General features: G+C 45.1%; 1 protein-coding gene across 1 annotated transcript in view; it reads right to left on the bottom strand.

The window, feature by feature from the left end:
* Positions 1–16527, bottom strand: part of LOC140486491 (ATP-binding cassette sub-family G member 1) — a 74155-nt gene that overhangs the window by 31915 nt on the left and 25713 nt on the right. Inside the window, exons 3-7 of the mRNA XM_072585725.1 lie at positions 13021–13138; positions 8070–8202; positions 5130–5180; positions 2980–3125; positions 202–325 (exon numbers count right to left, since the gene is read on the bottom strand). Coding sequence (XP_072441826.1) covers positions 202–325; positions 2980–3125; positions 5130–5180; positions 8070–8202; positions 13021–13138 — 572 coding nt within the window. The remainder of the gene's footprint in view (positions 1–201; positions 326–2979; positions 3126–5129; positions 5181–8069; positions 8203–13020; positions 13139–16527) is intronic.

The following is a 16527-nucleotide window of genomic DNA, read 5'->3' as shown; positions in this document are numbered from 1 at the left end:
ATGACTTAGCCTCCACAGCCTTCTGTGGCCAGTACTTTCCACAGATTCACCACCCTCTGGCTGAAGAACATCCTCCTCATCTCACTTCTAAGCAACTCTTCACTCTGAGGCTCGGTCTTTTGGTCTTGGTCGCTCCTACCCGTGGAGACATCTTCCCTGGAATTCCTGTGTCAAATAAAAGAGTGAAAACACATCTCTTACCTTGTCAAAGAGTTCAAAGAGTTTGGCGCTGGGCTGATGTATGGTGCAGATGACAGTTCTCCCACCTTGAGCCAAGGATTTCATTTGAGAAACAACCTGGAAACAGGAAGAACTGTCCAGACCACTGCAAACAAAGGAATGAATGGTAAAGTGGGACAAGGGAAATTGTAATTATTAGACTGTCACTACAATAGTACAGTGCCCATTGTGACAACGCTCCAGTACAAACCTACGATGCACCATTCTGCCAGGCTACCTGACAAATCAGGGGAGTGTTCAACAAGTCTGCTTTCTATAAATCTATAAACAGTCTCATCTTCATATTTAACAGCTCCAAGAATTTCACTTGATGATCATTCCTCTATATTTAAATTGTAAATGAAATAATTTAGTACTTGGATGCATTCTAACAGGACTGGGCAGGAAGAATTTTCCTATTGACTAGGAGTCCCAATTTAAGAATATGGTGTCAGCCATTTAGGACAGAGAAGAGAGTAGTGAGCAAGTAGACTTCTCTGCCACACAGAAGTGCTGGAGGCCAAAATATTGAATGTTTTCAAGGAGTTAGCTACAGTTCTTAGAGATAAAGGGATTAAAAGGTATGGGGAGAAAGCAGGAACAGGGTATTCAGGATGATCAGCCATGAATGGCATAGCAGGATGTAGGCTTGCTCGCAGAGCTGGAAGGTTCATTTTTCAGAAGTTTCGTCACCATACTAGGTAACATCTTCAGTGAGCCTCCGAATGAAACGCTGGTGGTGTAGCCCGCTTTCTATTTATATGTATGGGTTTCCTTGGGTTGGTGATGTCATTTCCTGTGGTTACATAATTTCCTGTGGTGATGTCATTTTCTGTTATTTTTCTCAGGGGGTGGTAAATAGGATCCAGGTCAATGTGCTTGTTGATAAAGTTTCAGTTGGAATGCCATGCTTCGAGGAATTTTCATGTGTACCTCTGTTTGGCTTGTCCTAGGATGTATGTACTGTCCTAGTCGAAGTGGTGTCCTTCCTCATCTGTATGCAAGGATACTAATGAGAGTGAGTCATGTCGTTTTGTGGCTAGTTGGTATTCATGTATCCTGGTGGCTAGTTTTCTGCCTGTTTGTCCAATATAGTGTTTGTTACAGTCCTTGCATGGTATTTTGTAAATGGCATCAGTTTTGCTTGTTGTCTGTATTGAGTCTTTCAAGTTAATTAGCTGCTGTTTTAGTGTGTTGGTGGGTTTGTAGGCTACCATGATGCCAAGGGGTCGGAGTAATCTGGCAGACATTCCCGAGATGTTTTTGATGTAGGGGAGAGTGGCTCGTGTTTCTGGACGAGTTTCATCTGCTTGTTTGAGTTTGTTGCCAGAAATCAGTGGACTGTGTTCATTGGGTACCTGTTCTTTTTGAATACACGATATGGATGATTTTCCTCTGCTGAGTATTCAAAAAGAACAGGCAACCAATGAAACAGTCTGCCGATTTCTAAGCAACAAACCCAAACAGGCAGACAAAATGCGTCCAGAAACACTAGCCACTCTCCCCTACATCAAAGACATCTTGGGAATGTCTGCCAGATTACTCAGGCCCCTTGGCATCATGGTAGCCCACAAATCCACCAACACATTAAAACAGCAGCTAATGAACTTGAAAGACTCTATACAGACAAGCAAAAGTAATGCCATTTACAAAATACCATGCAAGGGCTGTAACAAACACTACATTGGACAAACAGGCAGAAACCTACCACCGGGATACATGAATACTAACTAGCCACAAAACAACATAACCCACTTTCACTAGTATCCTTACATACAGATAAGGAAGGACACTACTTCAACTGGGATAACACATGCATCCTAGGACAAGCCGAACAGAGACACACACAAGAATTCCTAGAAGCATGACATTCCAACCAAAACTCTATCAACAAACACATTGACTTGGATCCCATTACCACCCCCAAGAAAAAAACAGGAAATGACGTCACCACAGAAAATGACATCACCAACCCATGGAAACGCAAACATATAAATAGAAAGTGGGCTACGCCACCAGTGTTTCATTTGGAGGCTCACTGAAGATGTTACCTAATATGGTGACGAAATGCCTGAGAAATGAACCTTCAAGTTCAGCGAGCAAACCTACATCCTGAACCTCAACTTGAGCAACAAATCTTCTCAAAACTCGCTAATGGCATAGCATGCTCGAAGGGCTGAATAGAAACAAAGTAAATAAGTGCTGGAGTAGGCCATTCAGCCCTTTGAGCCTGCATCACCATTCAACATAATCATGGCTGATCACTCAATTCCACTTTCGCTTTCTCTCCATCGTCCTTGATCCCTTTAGCCACAAGGGCCACGTCCAGCTCCCTCTTGACTATATCTAATGAACTGGGCCCATCAGCATTCCGTGGTAGAAAGAATGGCCTTACCCTGCTGCTATTTTCTATGTTTCTAACAACATTTCTCAGGAACACTTTTCATTCAAGTGAATTTTGAATTGCTATTCACAGCAGGCATTTCACATACTATAAAAACTCATGGATAGAAATGAACTGAATGATCAGAGAGCTAAATTACTGTTTGTGAAACGCTGAGGAAAGTTTCTCAGCACCATTCAATTTTAAATGTTTCTCCCCCTCAATGTGTACCAGCCTCATGATTGTATTTGGAGCGCAGCTTAGATTTTCAGCACCAATGTTTATTCCAATGGCTGTGTATTAACACCAGTCTAAAGTTGCCTGCTCCATCCACAATTTATGAAGCTTGTACTGAAATGTAAGGAAGAATAAAGTACCTGGTAGGCTCATCAAAAAACATGACCGGAGGGTTGTTCACCAGCTCAAGAGCAATGGCAAGGCGCTTTCTCTGTCCTCCAGAAAGGCTGCCAGTCCGAGTGTTGGCACATTCTAAGAGGCCGAGTGCTGTTAGAATCTCCTTCACCTATCGGGGAACACATGTGATACCACAACAGATCAGCTCAGAAGGGCAGCTTCCAGGCTTATAACACGTCTTTCGCATTGGTTTTGAAAAGAACATCACAAAAAAAGGATGAAATTCGGAAGGCCGGTCTTAGCCAGACCAAGTGGTGCACAAAGAACTCCCTGTACACTGAGACATTGAAATGAAATTGTTCCAGAATGTGACACATAAGATAGTGGCATAAAATTGCATCAAATTACAGCATACAAGCAGGCCATTCAGCCCAAGTGGCCCATGCTAGTTTGTGTTTATCTGCCACACAAGCCTCCTTCCACCCTTCTCAGTCTAATCATATCAGCATTATCTTTTATTCTATTCTCTCTCCCATGCTTATACAGCCCATACTTAATTCATTCTGTGCTTCACAACCCAGGTACACCACATACTAAATGTAATTGGTGTAACCAAATTTCATCTGACTTTCCCATAAGGGATGTGGAGGTGATGTCACTTGAATAGTAATCCAGAGAGCCAGACCAGTGCTGTGGGCATCGAGTAAATCGAACTATTGCAGATGGTGAAAATTGCTTACAATAACTAAATCTGGAATTTAACAACCACATACTTTGTTGTTAAAAAAAATCCATCTGGTTCACTAATGTTCTTTAGGGAAGGAACTCAGTCATCCACAATGGCCTAGTGATATTATTATTAGGACTGTTAATCCTGAGACCCAGATAACACTCTGGAGACCCACCTTTGAATCCTGCCACACTACGTTGTGGTATTTGAAGTCAATTTTAATAAGTCTTAAAAATTAAGAATCGAATGATGACCATCAATCAATTGTCGGGAAAAACCCACCCGATTCACTAATGTCCCTTAGGGAAGGAAACTGTCTTCTTTACTCAGTCTGGTCTACATGTGACTCCAGTTCCACAGCATTGTGGTTGATTCTTAACTACCTTCTGGGTAATTAGGGAAGGACTGTGATGCCCTCATCCCATTAATGAACTTAAAAAAATTTCTTACTTGCTGAATCCAGACCCAGATAAATGTGGTTGACTCTTAGCTGCCCTCTGGACTGGCTGGTTTGGACTTTGGTAATTGGGGGTGGGTAAGAAATGCTGGCCTCACCAGTGACACCTTCATCCCCATGAAAGATTGTTTTGAACTTATTACCAATAGACTTCCCCAAAGTCTCAATATTTAAGCCATGGTACCTTTCCTATGTCTATCCTATCAGCCTTTTACATAACCGTTAAGTCCCCTAGTAGGTCAGCCCTCAGTGCTCTCTTTTCTAGAGATGACAGACCAACCTATTCAACAGGCAAATGAAAGTTTGGTTCAGTTTGCGGCAGGACACTGAACTGTTTGATTTGAATTCTGCAGAGAGGAGCTATGATGGACTCAAAGGACAAAGAAGAATAAAGAACAGTACAACACAGGAACAGAGTCAAACAGTGTGGCACTGGAAAAGGACAGCCGGTCAGGTAGCGTCTGAGGAGCAAGAGAGTCGATGTTTCAGGCATAAACCCTTCGTCAGGAACACTGACATATGAAGCCTTTCTAAACTAAAAATGTTTTGCCTCTGTACGATCCATATCCCTCTAGACCCTTCCTATTCATGTATCTGTCTCCCTGCCTCTTTAACATTGCTATTGTATCTGTCTCCTCCTCTGGCAGCACATTCCAGGCACTCACCATCCTCTGTGTAAAAAACCTGCCACCACATCTCCTTTAAACTTTCCCCTTTTTACCTTAATCCGACGTCCCCTCATAGTTGACATTTCTACCCTGGGAAAAAGACTCCAACTATCCGATCTATCCATCCAAACAAAGTTTGTAAACGTTGGCCAAAGGTCCTTCTTTCATGCTTGACTTTTTTCTGCAATTCTTTCACCATCGCAATGAACCTGTTGCTTTATTGATTGGATTTTGGCACCTCCTTGGCAAGATCAGCAAAATAACTTGAAAGCGTTAGCAGTCGGAGAAAATACCTCAAACTCTGAGACAGGAACTCACCATTTCTTTTCGACCTTCATCTTTCTCCTGGAGCTTCAGGTTAGCTGAAACCTGAAAGACAACAAATAAAGAACATAAAATTGCAGTAAAACTTAGACAAGAGCTTCAGTCCTGCCATCAACATCCACAAAGAGCAGCAGCCCAGTATAAATTAGCCACCAGAAGCCTCCTCACAAGGCTTATCATTAGCATGTTTAGCTCTACCAATTCACATCAGATTAATACCCACACGAGTGCAACTGTGGCAGTATAATCCCTGCTGTAGAAACAATATAGTATGAAGAAAAGTCGCATGAATTAGACCCAACAGATTGTACAGTGGCTTCAACGTAGAAAACCAATGTCTACACAGACTGAGGAAGAGAACCTGAGAACTGTTTGTATTTCAGAAAGAACCTGAATCGGGCTTTAACCCTTCAAAAGCTATTTTCTCATCAACCTGCTCAGAGTTGGGATCACCACACCTCTGCAACTGGTAGGACCCAGAGCTCAGAAGTAGCAATACTAACACTTCATCACAAAAATCCTTACACACATTTGCAAATAACTTCACCCCCTACCTTAGGCATGTGTAAAGAATGCCTCTTGTTTGCCAGGCCAGCTGGTGCACTTGTGCTTTTAAATGATTACACTTTTCTTGCTGTTCAAAATTGGATGGTCTTTGAAAAGTCAGTGCAATGTGGCTCAATTGTATCCCTCCATAAATTCTGGGAGAATCCAGAATACGAAGGTATATTCTTAAAATCGGGCACTTCAGAATTGAAATCAGAAAGAACTCACTCCCCACATGTATGTGGATTACTGAGTCATACAGCACAGAAGAGACTATTCAGCCCACCAAGTTTGATTAGATTCCCTACAGTGTGGGAACAGCCCGTTCGGCCCAACAAATCCACACCAATCCTCCGAAGAGCAACCCACCCAGACCCATTTCCCTCTGACCAATGTACTTAACACTACGAGCAATTTAGCATGGCCAATTCACCTGACCTGCACATCTTTGCACTGTGGGAGGAAACCAGAGCACCCAGAGGAAACCCGCGCAGACAGGTGGAGGCTGTGCAAACTTCACACAGATAGTTGCCTGAGGCTGGAATTGAACCTGGGACCCTAGTGCTGTGAGGCAGCAGTACTAACCATTGAGCCACTATGCCGCCCCGTCAACAAGAATACTTTAACTTATTATGAGCAAGCACTTGACGCAAGTGACATGGATATGGATAGAGTTGTTTCTGTAGGGTATGTATAAAATTAAAGGCATGGAGGACAAGTTGAGGTTTAGATCTGCTCTAGTTCAACTGACTTGTATAGCACTTTGAATAAGACATTTTGCAAGTGCATTGTCAGATAAAATGTAAAGCTAAGTCTCATGATGTATGAGATAAACATAACACTAACAGAGATCACACACTGTGAGTAAATTGACAGAACTTAGAACAGGTAAACAAAAACTTGGTTAAGGAGACAGATTTTAAAGCAGATCGAAAGAAGGGTGAGAGAGATGATGTTATTGGAGAATTTAGAGAATACAATATTAACTTATTGTCACTTTTACTTACGAAAATACAGTGAGATGTGTGTAAGTCACCACAATTCTGCTCCACTTTAATTACAGAAATTATAAAAATAAATAAATGAGACTAAGTTCGGACAAAGTTCATCATTTGTTTTCCCTCCGTGGCAATCTGGGTTTTTGGAGAGGCGATGGGATGCTGCTGCCGAAAGCACTCTGAGGCTGCCTAATCAAGGATTTCCAGACCCACCGCGCTGCCAATGCTGAAGCCAACTCTGAAGCTACTGCGTCACCGCCATAGCAAGGAGGGACAGACCAGACCCACCAAGTCGCCATTGCTCAAGTCACCATCTGAAGCCGCCATGTTGCTGCCATAGCCACAAGGAACGAACCAGAACCGCCATTCTACCACTGCTGAAATCGTGGCAATGCCGCCCAGTGCAACGGGCCAGACGCATCGCTGATGAAGCCTTTGATAAAACCACGGCCACTATGGCCACAAGGAATGGACATCCAGATCCACCATGCTGCTTTGGGCTAAGGCAATTGGAGACATGGCCAAAGGTGGAGTAATCAGAATCGGGTACGTGCAATTGTAGTAGGGGTAAAGGAAGTTAGAGTTAGAGAGCGGTGACATCAGGGAGGGATTGCCTCTTAGTACAGGATGGAGGGGCTGAATGATCTACGTTCAGGATCCAGCTACGTCCTGCACCATGAGAAGAATCTGAACTTTGGGCTTCATTTCTTTCTTTCAAGGTCTCAATTAAAGTGAAAGAACATTTGACTAATTCTGTGAAAATGGGCAATAATTACAATTCCCAGTCAGTAGGGAACAAGGAAATAAAGCCTACCTACCTTGGAGTGTGAAAATGAAAAAGAAATGGAGGAGGCTAATGGATAGAGCTGACCGAGCTGAAGTATCTTTTCCCATTCTGACCTCCCTCTGCTTCTATGTGGAACCTATCCTCACTACCGTCTGTAACTTCCTCCCATCCAAGCTCCCTCTGATATTCCTGCATTACTCACTAAATTTCTTTACCTCTCTATTTCGTTTTCTCCTCCTTTAACATGCCCTCCTTGACCAAACTTGCTAATATTTCATGTGAGCTGAAAATGTGTTGCTGGAAAAGCGCAGCAGGTCAGGCAGCATCCAAGGAGCAGGAGACTCGACGATTCGGGCATGAGCCCTTCTGCTCGTGCCTGAAACGTCGATTCTCCTGCTCCTTGGATGCTGCCTGACCTGCTGCGCTTTTCCAGCAACACATTTTCAGCTCTGATCTCCAGCATCCGCAGTCCTCACTTTCTCCTAGAATATTTCAGGAATTGTGACTCAGTTGGCCAACAATATACCCACAGAGTGCCTTGAGATATTTTTCAAAGTGATTTCAATGCAATGAATATATTGTAGCACAGCATCGCAGACCTACCATCATCGCCTCATGAACAGTGAGGTGAGGGAGCAGCATGTCATCCTGCATGATGTAACATGACACTTTCCGGAAGGATCGGAGATCTCGCGGGTGTCCATTAATCAGGAGCTCACCTTTCATTCCACTTTCCCTGGAATTAATCACAAAAACAAGATAGAGGAGGTACTATCACAGAATCCCTACAGTGCAGAAGCAAGCTATTCAACCCTTTAACTGAGTCCGAAGAGCATCCCACCCAGACCCACCTTATCCCTGTAACCCCCACCATTTCCCACTGCTAACACATTCCTGTGGGAACGGCATTCCTGATGAAGAGCTTATGTTCGAAATGTCGACTCTTTGGCTCCTCAGATGCTGCCTGATCGGCTGTGCTTTTCCAGCACCACACTTTCTGACCATGGCTAACTTACCCAGCCTGCACATCCCTGGACACTATGAGCAAGTCAGGACAGCCAATCCATCTAACCTGCACACTTTTGGACTGTGGGAGGAAACCGGAGCATCCGGAGGAAACTCACACAGACACGGGGAGAATGTGCAAACTCTACACAGTTACCCAAGGCTGGAATCGAGCTCAGGTGCCTGGTGCTGTGAGGCAGCAGTGCTAACCACTGAGGCACCGCGCCACCCACCAAACAATTAACTTACAATAAATATCAACTCTTGCAGGGTCTTCAAAATGCTGTTTTGCACAGGTCAGGAACAGCAGCAATAAAATGCAAAATTAAACTCTCTCCACCTGCTTCCAATAAGGCACCTGCTTTAGTACCTTCATGCCTGAACAGGCAGCAGTAGATATATCTGTATCACCCCTGAGGTTCCCTGTCAAATCTAGGGCTGTCAATTTTCTGACATTGCTAAATTTAAAGGCTGATCGCCTGAACAATATCAAGAGGTAAATTGTACGAAAGGAGCAATAAATTAACCTAAAATGTTAGCTCTGCTTCCTCTTCATGGATGCTGCCTGACTTATTGAGTTTTTCCAGCAATTTCTGATTTTGTTGGCGAGCAATAAAATATATTGTCTGAGCAATTCAGGTCTAAAATTATAGCTGATGGGGGAAAAGGCTTATCTAAATGGCTAGCAAAGACTTTTTTTCACATCTTAACTGTTTGCAGCACACCATAGGGACTGACTTATTGGGGACAGATTGTGAGAATTAGAAAGGGTGTTGGAGAAGGTACATCATGTGATGAAACCTCCTGGAAACCTCCTGATTTGGCAATTGTGCTGCCAACACTTCTACACTCCCTACTTTGGTCAGCATTGTGCCCTCTCTTGGTCATCCACTTACGCAGCACGGAAACAGACCCTTCAGTCCAACCAGTCCATGCTGACCATATCCCCAAACTAAACTACTCCCACCTGCCTGCACTTGGCCCACATCCCTCCAAACCTTTCCTATTCATGAACTTATCCAAACGTCTTTTAATCATTGTAGCTGTACCTGCATCCATCATTTTCTCTGGCAGTTCATTCCACACTTGAACCACTCTATGCAAAACAGTTGCCCCTCATGGCCTTTCTCAATTTTTCTCCTCTCACCTTATCGATACCAATTATGACTTTGAACTCTTCTTCCCTCACCTTTGCCTCTGTGCCTATTTCTTCGGACAAGCATCCTTTCCCTGACCTAAACGCACCTTTGTTCACCTCCAACACTCCATCTGGACACCCCTTTCGGGCCTCACGTGCACACCCAACCTGTTTATCGAGAGCTGTCGATGTGGCATTTGTCGCCTCAATCTCTCTACGTTCCCCTCTGCCCCTCTTAACCGGTTCCAACCAAACTGGCTGCACTCAGATCCAACCCTGACTTTGTAATTTAGCCTGCTGATAAGGGCTGTTGTTGTTGTGTGGTGGACTCACTCTGACCTTGTGAAGGCTGAGCACCAGCTCTCAGACACCTCCTCCTATTTCCCCCTGGACCATGAGCCGACCATGGAACATCAGGCTACTTCATCCACAATGGTCATAACCTCATTTCATCTGGGTGATCTGCCCCACCCCCTCCCCTCAGCACATCCAGGTTCATAGATCTCCGAACCCACACAGCTCCTCCTAAAATCCACAAAAAGGACTGCCTGGGCAGACCCTTTGTTTCTACCTGCTCCTGCCCCACAGCACTCAGCTTTTCCTACCTCAACTTGATTTTTTTCTCTCTCTCTCCTTCTCCAGTCCCTTCCCATTTACATCCACGATTTCTCTGACGCTTTCTGTCAGTTTCAGACTTTCCAGTTCACAGGCTCTAGCCATCTCCTCTTTACCATGGACGTCCAATCCCTTTACAGGTCCATCCGCCACCAGGATGGTCTCAGGGCTCTCTGCTTCTTCCTGGAACAAAGGCCTGAACTGTCCACACCCCCCACCAGCCTCTTCCTTCGCCTGGCCGAGGCCACCCTCACTCTGAACAACTTGCCCTTTAACTCCTCTCATGTTCTTCAGGTCAGAGGGTGACCATGGGCCTCAGTGATGCTTGTCTTTTTGTTCCAGTCCTATTCTGGCCTCCACCCGCAGCACTATCTCTAGTATATCAAAGATATCATCGGTGCTGATTCCCTCTCTCCTCCAGAATTGGAAAAGTTTATCAATTTCGCTTCGAATTTCCACCCTGTTCTCACCTTCACCTGCACATCCCTGGACACTATGAGCAATAAGGCACCTTTGTTTTTCTCTGTTTCCATTTCTGGGCCTAGGGTGACCACCAATATCCATTGTAAATCCACTGACTCCCAGTTACCTTGATCATGCATCCTCACAGTCTACTTCCTGTCAAGACTTTATGCTATTCTCCCAGTTCCTCCGTCTCTATCACATATATTCTCATGATGCAAATGTTGAAAAAGGGAACCTCCAAAATGTCCATCTTCTTCCTCAGTCAAGGATTCCCAAGCACCATTGTTGACTGGGTCCTCAACCGGGTCTGATCCATCTCCCGCAGTTCAGTCCTCATCCCCTCTCTTCCCTCCCACAGCAGCAACAGGGATTCCCTTGTCCTTACCTACCATTCCACCTGCATCCACAACCAGAAAATCATTAGCCCCGTTATTGCTGCCACCACCAGACACATATTCCCCTCCCTTCCCTTGTCAGCCTTCCACAGGGACCACTCCCTCTGGGAAACCCTAGTCCACTCCTCCTTCACTCCCTCCACTCCACCAACCCAGCTCCCCAACCGCCCTTAGCCCTCTGGCACCTTCCCCTGCAACCACTCAAGGTGTAACCCCCATCCATTTATCCCCTCCCTCCTCAGTATCCAATGGCCTAAATATACCTTCCAGGTGAAACAGCGCTTTACTACAGTTCACTCAATCTAGTCTACTGCGTTCGCTGCTCGTAATACGGTCTCCTCCACGTTGGGGAAACAAAACGTTGACTGGCTGATCACTTTGCAGAACACCTATGTTCTGTCTGCAAGAAAGGCCCTAAGCCTCCAGTTGCCTGCTATTTCAACACCCCACTCTGTTCCCTGGCCAACATCTCTGTTTCAGGCTTGCTGCAGTGCTCCAGTGAAGCTCAGCAGAAGTTGGAAGAACGGCACCTCATTTCTGCCTGGGAATCCTACAGCTTTCTGGACTCAATATTGAGTTCAACTCTGATCCACCTCTCCACACATCCTGCCTGACCTGCTGCGACTTTCCAGCAATTTCTGTTTTGGATACTAATTCTGGGTTCTTTATCAGTCAGGCTCTCAACCTAGCTCCGTCACACTTGCTCAAAGGTACATATGTTTATATTGAAGGATGCAAGAAATCTGTTCTCTGCAGAGGAACAGAAAGAAGTTCAAGCATTGTGCCTGTTTTAAATTAAAGAGAAGCATTGGGGGCAATGGTTTCTTGGTGCATTCTCCATGGCAATGCTTCAACTAAACAGAATCTGATCAGACCGCTTTGTTCATGTAGTAGAAATTTGTTGCTCCCTTCAAAGTTTGTCATTCTTGAGTGTGCCCTGATGGACAGCTTTGACAGCCTGTCCCTTTTCTTGAAGAAAACTCAAAGTTTGGAGCTAAGCCCGTTGGGAACAGGCTGAGTATCGCCAATCTCATTTCAGGTTAAGACCTTTCTAGCTAGCGGAGAATAGGAGACCTATCCCCAGAAGTGAAGGACCAGTGGTATAGTTCAACGCACTATGTACCATAACACATTCACTAACCAGTAACACAGATATATCGAATGTCAAACTGTTGGTTCTGCTATAATGCACATTTCTTCAACGTGTACTGGCTATAATGTGATTGGAGGATCTAGACCATTATTTGTAAAACACGGACATTCCTTGCCTGTATTGGCTATAATGTGATTGGAGGATCTAGACCATTATTTGTAAAACACGGACATTCCTTGCCTGTATTGGCTATAATGCGATTCCAGTCCCACTTGTTTAAATGATGTGGATATTACATGATTTTGTTATAACGTGGAATAGCACGGAAAAGGAACTATCACATTATATCAGAACAGGGAGTACAGAGTTTACAAGTCACAGCTCTATACTTGACTCATATATCCTTTTATAAATCTAGAGATGCCATTGGAAGAGGAATTAAAACAAAGTTTTCCACTGCAAGCCAAATTACTGCATGCTTTCATTTCAGACCCTTTTGTTTTACACACTTGGTGGCTGTAATGTAATGTACGCCAGGGTCTGTACAACAACTGGGGGCATCACTCGCACCATTTCTTCCCCCTTTTAAACACCCTCCTGCCCTTCCTCTGTACAGTCCACTCTGGGACTGACCACCCTCAGCCAAGTGGTTCATCCTGAGGTGTGTGTCCAGAGTGAGGGTGAGCATATTATTCGAGAGTATTGCGTGCCTGTCCTGTAATGTATGTACTTCCCAAAAGGAAACTGACTGGTCATCAAGGTATGGGTTTCATGGGAAATCTGTTACTTGTAATGTTGAGATGGTTGCTGGCCTTTTCAGCAGCTGGACTAATTTCCTCTTACCTGTAACCTGCCAGAATATTCATGAGCGTTGATTTCCCAGCTCCTGAGGGTCCTAAGATAGCGATGAGCTCTCCACTGCTAAATTTGCCTGAGATACCTTTCAGTAAAGTCTTGTAACCTATTGAGGCGAACAAAAACATATGGAACATGAATGTTAATATGAATACTTTGCTGAAAACATAACTCAGTCATTTATTATCCAATGTTCGGGCTGGCAAATGGGGCACCTTTCTCAGTTAGCCACAGGAGTTTGCCCTTTGTTATTGAGACCCTGATGTCAGGTTTAAAGGTTAAGAGAATGTTGGTCACAAGCCAACACTGTGTAGGAAGGACCCATGCAGCTAGGGGTTATCTTAAATAAAAACACAGAACTGCAGATACTGGAGATTTTCTAAAATAAAACAGGAAGTGCTGGAGAAGCTAAGCAGGTCTGGCAGCACCTTTGGAGAGAGAAACAGAATGAACATTTTGAGTCCAATATGACCCTTTTCTCAGGACTAAAGTGGGCTGGAAAATGCTATGGAGAAAAGGGGAAAAGGAGCGAGATGGTGATTAGATTAGATTCACTGCAGTGTGGAAACAGGCCGTTGAGCCCAACAAGTCCACACCGACCCTCTGAAGGGTAACCCACCCAGACCCATTCCCCGACATTCACCCCTGACTAATGCACCTAACACTACGGGCAATTTAGCATGGCCAATTCACCTGACCTGCACATCTTTGGACTGTGGGAGGAAACCGGAGCACCCGGAGGAAACCCACCAAGACACTGGGAGAATGTGCAAACTCCACACAGACAGTTGCCCAAGGCGGGAATTGAACCTGGGTGCCTGGCGCAGTGAGGCAGCAGTGCTAACCACTGAGCCACCATGCAAAAAGGAGTGCTAGCAATGGTGGAGGAGATATAAAGATGAAGAATAGGTGTTAATGGTAGGTGTGAATAGTTGAAAATTGGTCAGCTCTGTAGAGAGCAAAACCATGTCAACGCAACACTTTGAGCTGGTGGTTAATCAAGACAGAAGACTGTTTGTTGCTGTGAAGTTGTTGAACTCAATGCTGAGTCCTGAAGGTTTTAATTGTCTAAATGGAAAATGTGGTGCTGTTGCTCCAGTTTATATTGGGCTTCACTGGAGCGCTGCAGAAAGGATGTCAGCTTGACAGTGAGACAGTGAGCTGAAATAGTAAGCAACTAAATGGTCAGGATCGATGAAGGTCAGAGGTCAGAAAGAGGTCGCTGGGTGATAACAAATAGAGGTGGAATCATTGTCCAGTGAAGGGTCCTTCAGGACCTGTAACTCCAATAGAACTTCAGTTCTGAGGAAGGGTCACTGGACCCATGATGTTAACTCAGTTTCTCTCTCCTCAGATGCTGCCAGACCTGCTGAATTTTCCCAGTGATTTCTGTTTCAGCTCCAATGGAAGCCCCTCAGACTGAGTCAGGTTCTGAAAGAGAGTCATTCTGGACTCGGTCTGAAAGACCCAGAGTCTGCCTCCAGGCAGTTATCCCAAGCTCTGAAGCCTCACTGGTGTGCAATAGGCCTTTAGATATCAGAGAATCCCTATAGTACTGAAAGAGGCCAATCAGCCTATCAAATCTGCACTGACCCTTCAAAGAGCATCCCACCCAGATCCTACCCCCCAACCTATCTCAATAGCTTGCATTTACCATGGCTTATCCACCTAAACTGCACACCCCTGGACACTACACCACAGCCAATCTATCTAACCTTCATGGCTTTGGACTGTGGGAGGAAACCGAAGCACCCAGCAGAAACCCCCACAGACACGGGAGAATGTACAAACTCCACACAGTCACCCAAGGTTGGAGTTGAACCTGAGTCCCAGATGCGATGAGGCAGCAGTGTTAACCACTGAGTCACCATGCTGCCCATGTCCTTAATGGGCAGCCCACCCTTTTCAGCTGGGTAGTTCTGCTAATTGTGATCCCAGCCTCCGGGAAACCGCCTATGGAGAAGTGCGGGGTGGTAGGATTGGGACTGAGGCACGATTTGTGCATGGACACAGCTCCAGTTTCAGGCTCGCTCCTAAGTGGAGCTGAAAGCTCTCACTCTCTAGCATTTCTGAGTCAATTTTGAGAAGGGGTCAACTCTACATGCAGGAAAGCGGCAGGTACCGACAGAATATTTGCTCTATAGACCAACACCTGCACTCCTGATGCCTGGTACACTCGGAATGGAGTCTTACCAGGCTCACTGCTTGATGTAATAGAATCTTCTAGCAGAAGCATATAAACAGTAAAGTCTTTCATAGTTAAGAGGGGAGACTACCCCTCCAAGGATAAAACCCTTAGAGAGTCCACAAGCCATCAGAAGGGAGAGTTACCCTTCCTCCAACACCAATAGAGCACAAGAGTATGCTATGTGTAGCAAAACCATAACATCACTCTGATACCATGGATAATGGAAATCTGAAATGACTATCCAATGGAACAATTTCTGCACATCTGACAACACCTTCATATAACCGCAGAAAGACATAATCAAACAAAGTTAATGATTCTCGCCAGCTGTAAAAACAGAACAACCTCACAGAGATAATCTTTGACTGGGTCTCGGCTCTGAGCCAGGCAGGTATAATGAGGGCAAGGATAGGAAGTCTTCCAGTAGATCTGGATGGATGAGAGAGCTGTTCTTTTCATGGTCTCTTTTGCCAATGCCACAATGTTAGACTTGCACAATAATAAGATGTGTGAAAGTGTTTGAAGCTCCATTATTGATAATGTCATGGTGTGTCTGATTGACAATTTTCTATAGTTGGAGAAACAGGCCTTGTGAATGGGTATTTTTTTCCTGAGAAATTCCACACATATCATTGATATTCTAAGACCCATTGGTTTTGTATTTAGTACTTTTAATGCTTATAGCAGGTCAGAGGCTAGGAATACTGCAGTGACTAACTCCACCAACCCTGGAGAAAGTGAGGACTGCAGATGCTGAAGATCAGAGTTGAAAAATGTGGTGCTGGAAAAACACAGCGGGCTGAGATAAAAGGTAGGGGGGATGGAATTAGGGGGAGGGGCGCTGGGAATACGATAGGTGGAAGGGGGTTAAGGTGAGGGTGATAGGCCTGAGAGAGGGTGGGGGCGGAGCGGTCGTGAAGAAGATTGCAGGTCAAGAGGGCCGTGTTGAATCCAAGGGTTGGGACTGAGATAAGGTGGAGGGAGGGGAAATGAGGAAGTTGGAGAAATCTACATTCATCCCGCGGAAGATGAGGCGCTTTTCCTCCAGGCGTCGTGCGGCCAGGGTTTGGCAATGGAGGAGGCCAAGGACCTGCATGTCATTGGCTGAATGGGAGGGGGAGTTAAAGTGTTTAGCCACAGGGCGGTTGGGTTGGTTGGTGCGGGTGTCCCAGAGGTGTTCCCTGAAACGTTCCGCAAGTAAATGATGTGTATGGAGGTGCAGGTGAATTTGCAATGGATATAGAAGGATCCATTGGGGCATTGGAGGGAGGTGAGGGGGGAGGTGTGGGCGCAAGTTTTGCACTTCT

This window comes from Chiloscyllium punctatum, chromosome 15 (assembly GCF_047496795.1).
Source record: "Chiloscyllium punctatum isolate Juve2018m chromosome 15, sChiPun1.3, whole genome shotgun sequence".
Lineage (NCBI taxonomy): Eukaryota > Metazoa > Chordata > Chondrichthyes > Orectolobiformes > Hemiscylliidae > Chiloscyllium > Chiloscyllium punctatum.
The sequence above is the reverse complement of the archived record's forward strand: the minus strand, read 5'-3'. Positions and strand labels throughout refer to the sequence as shown.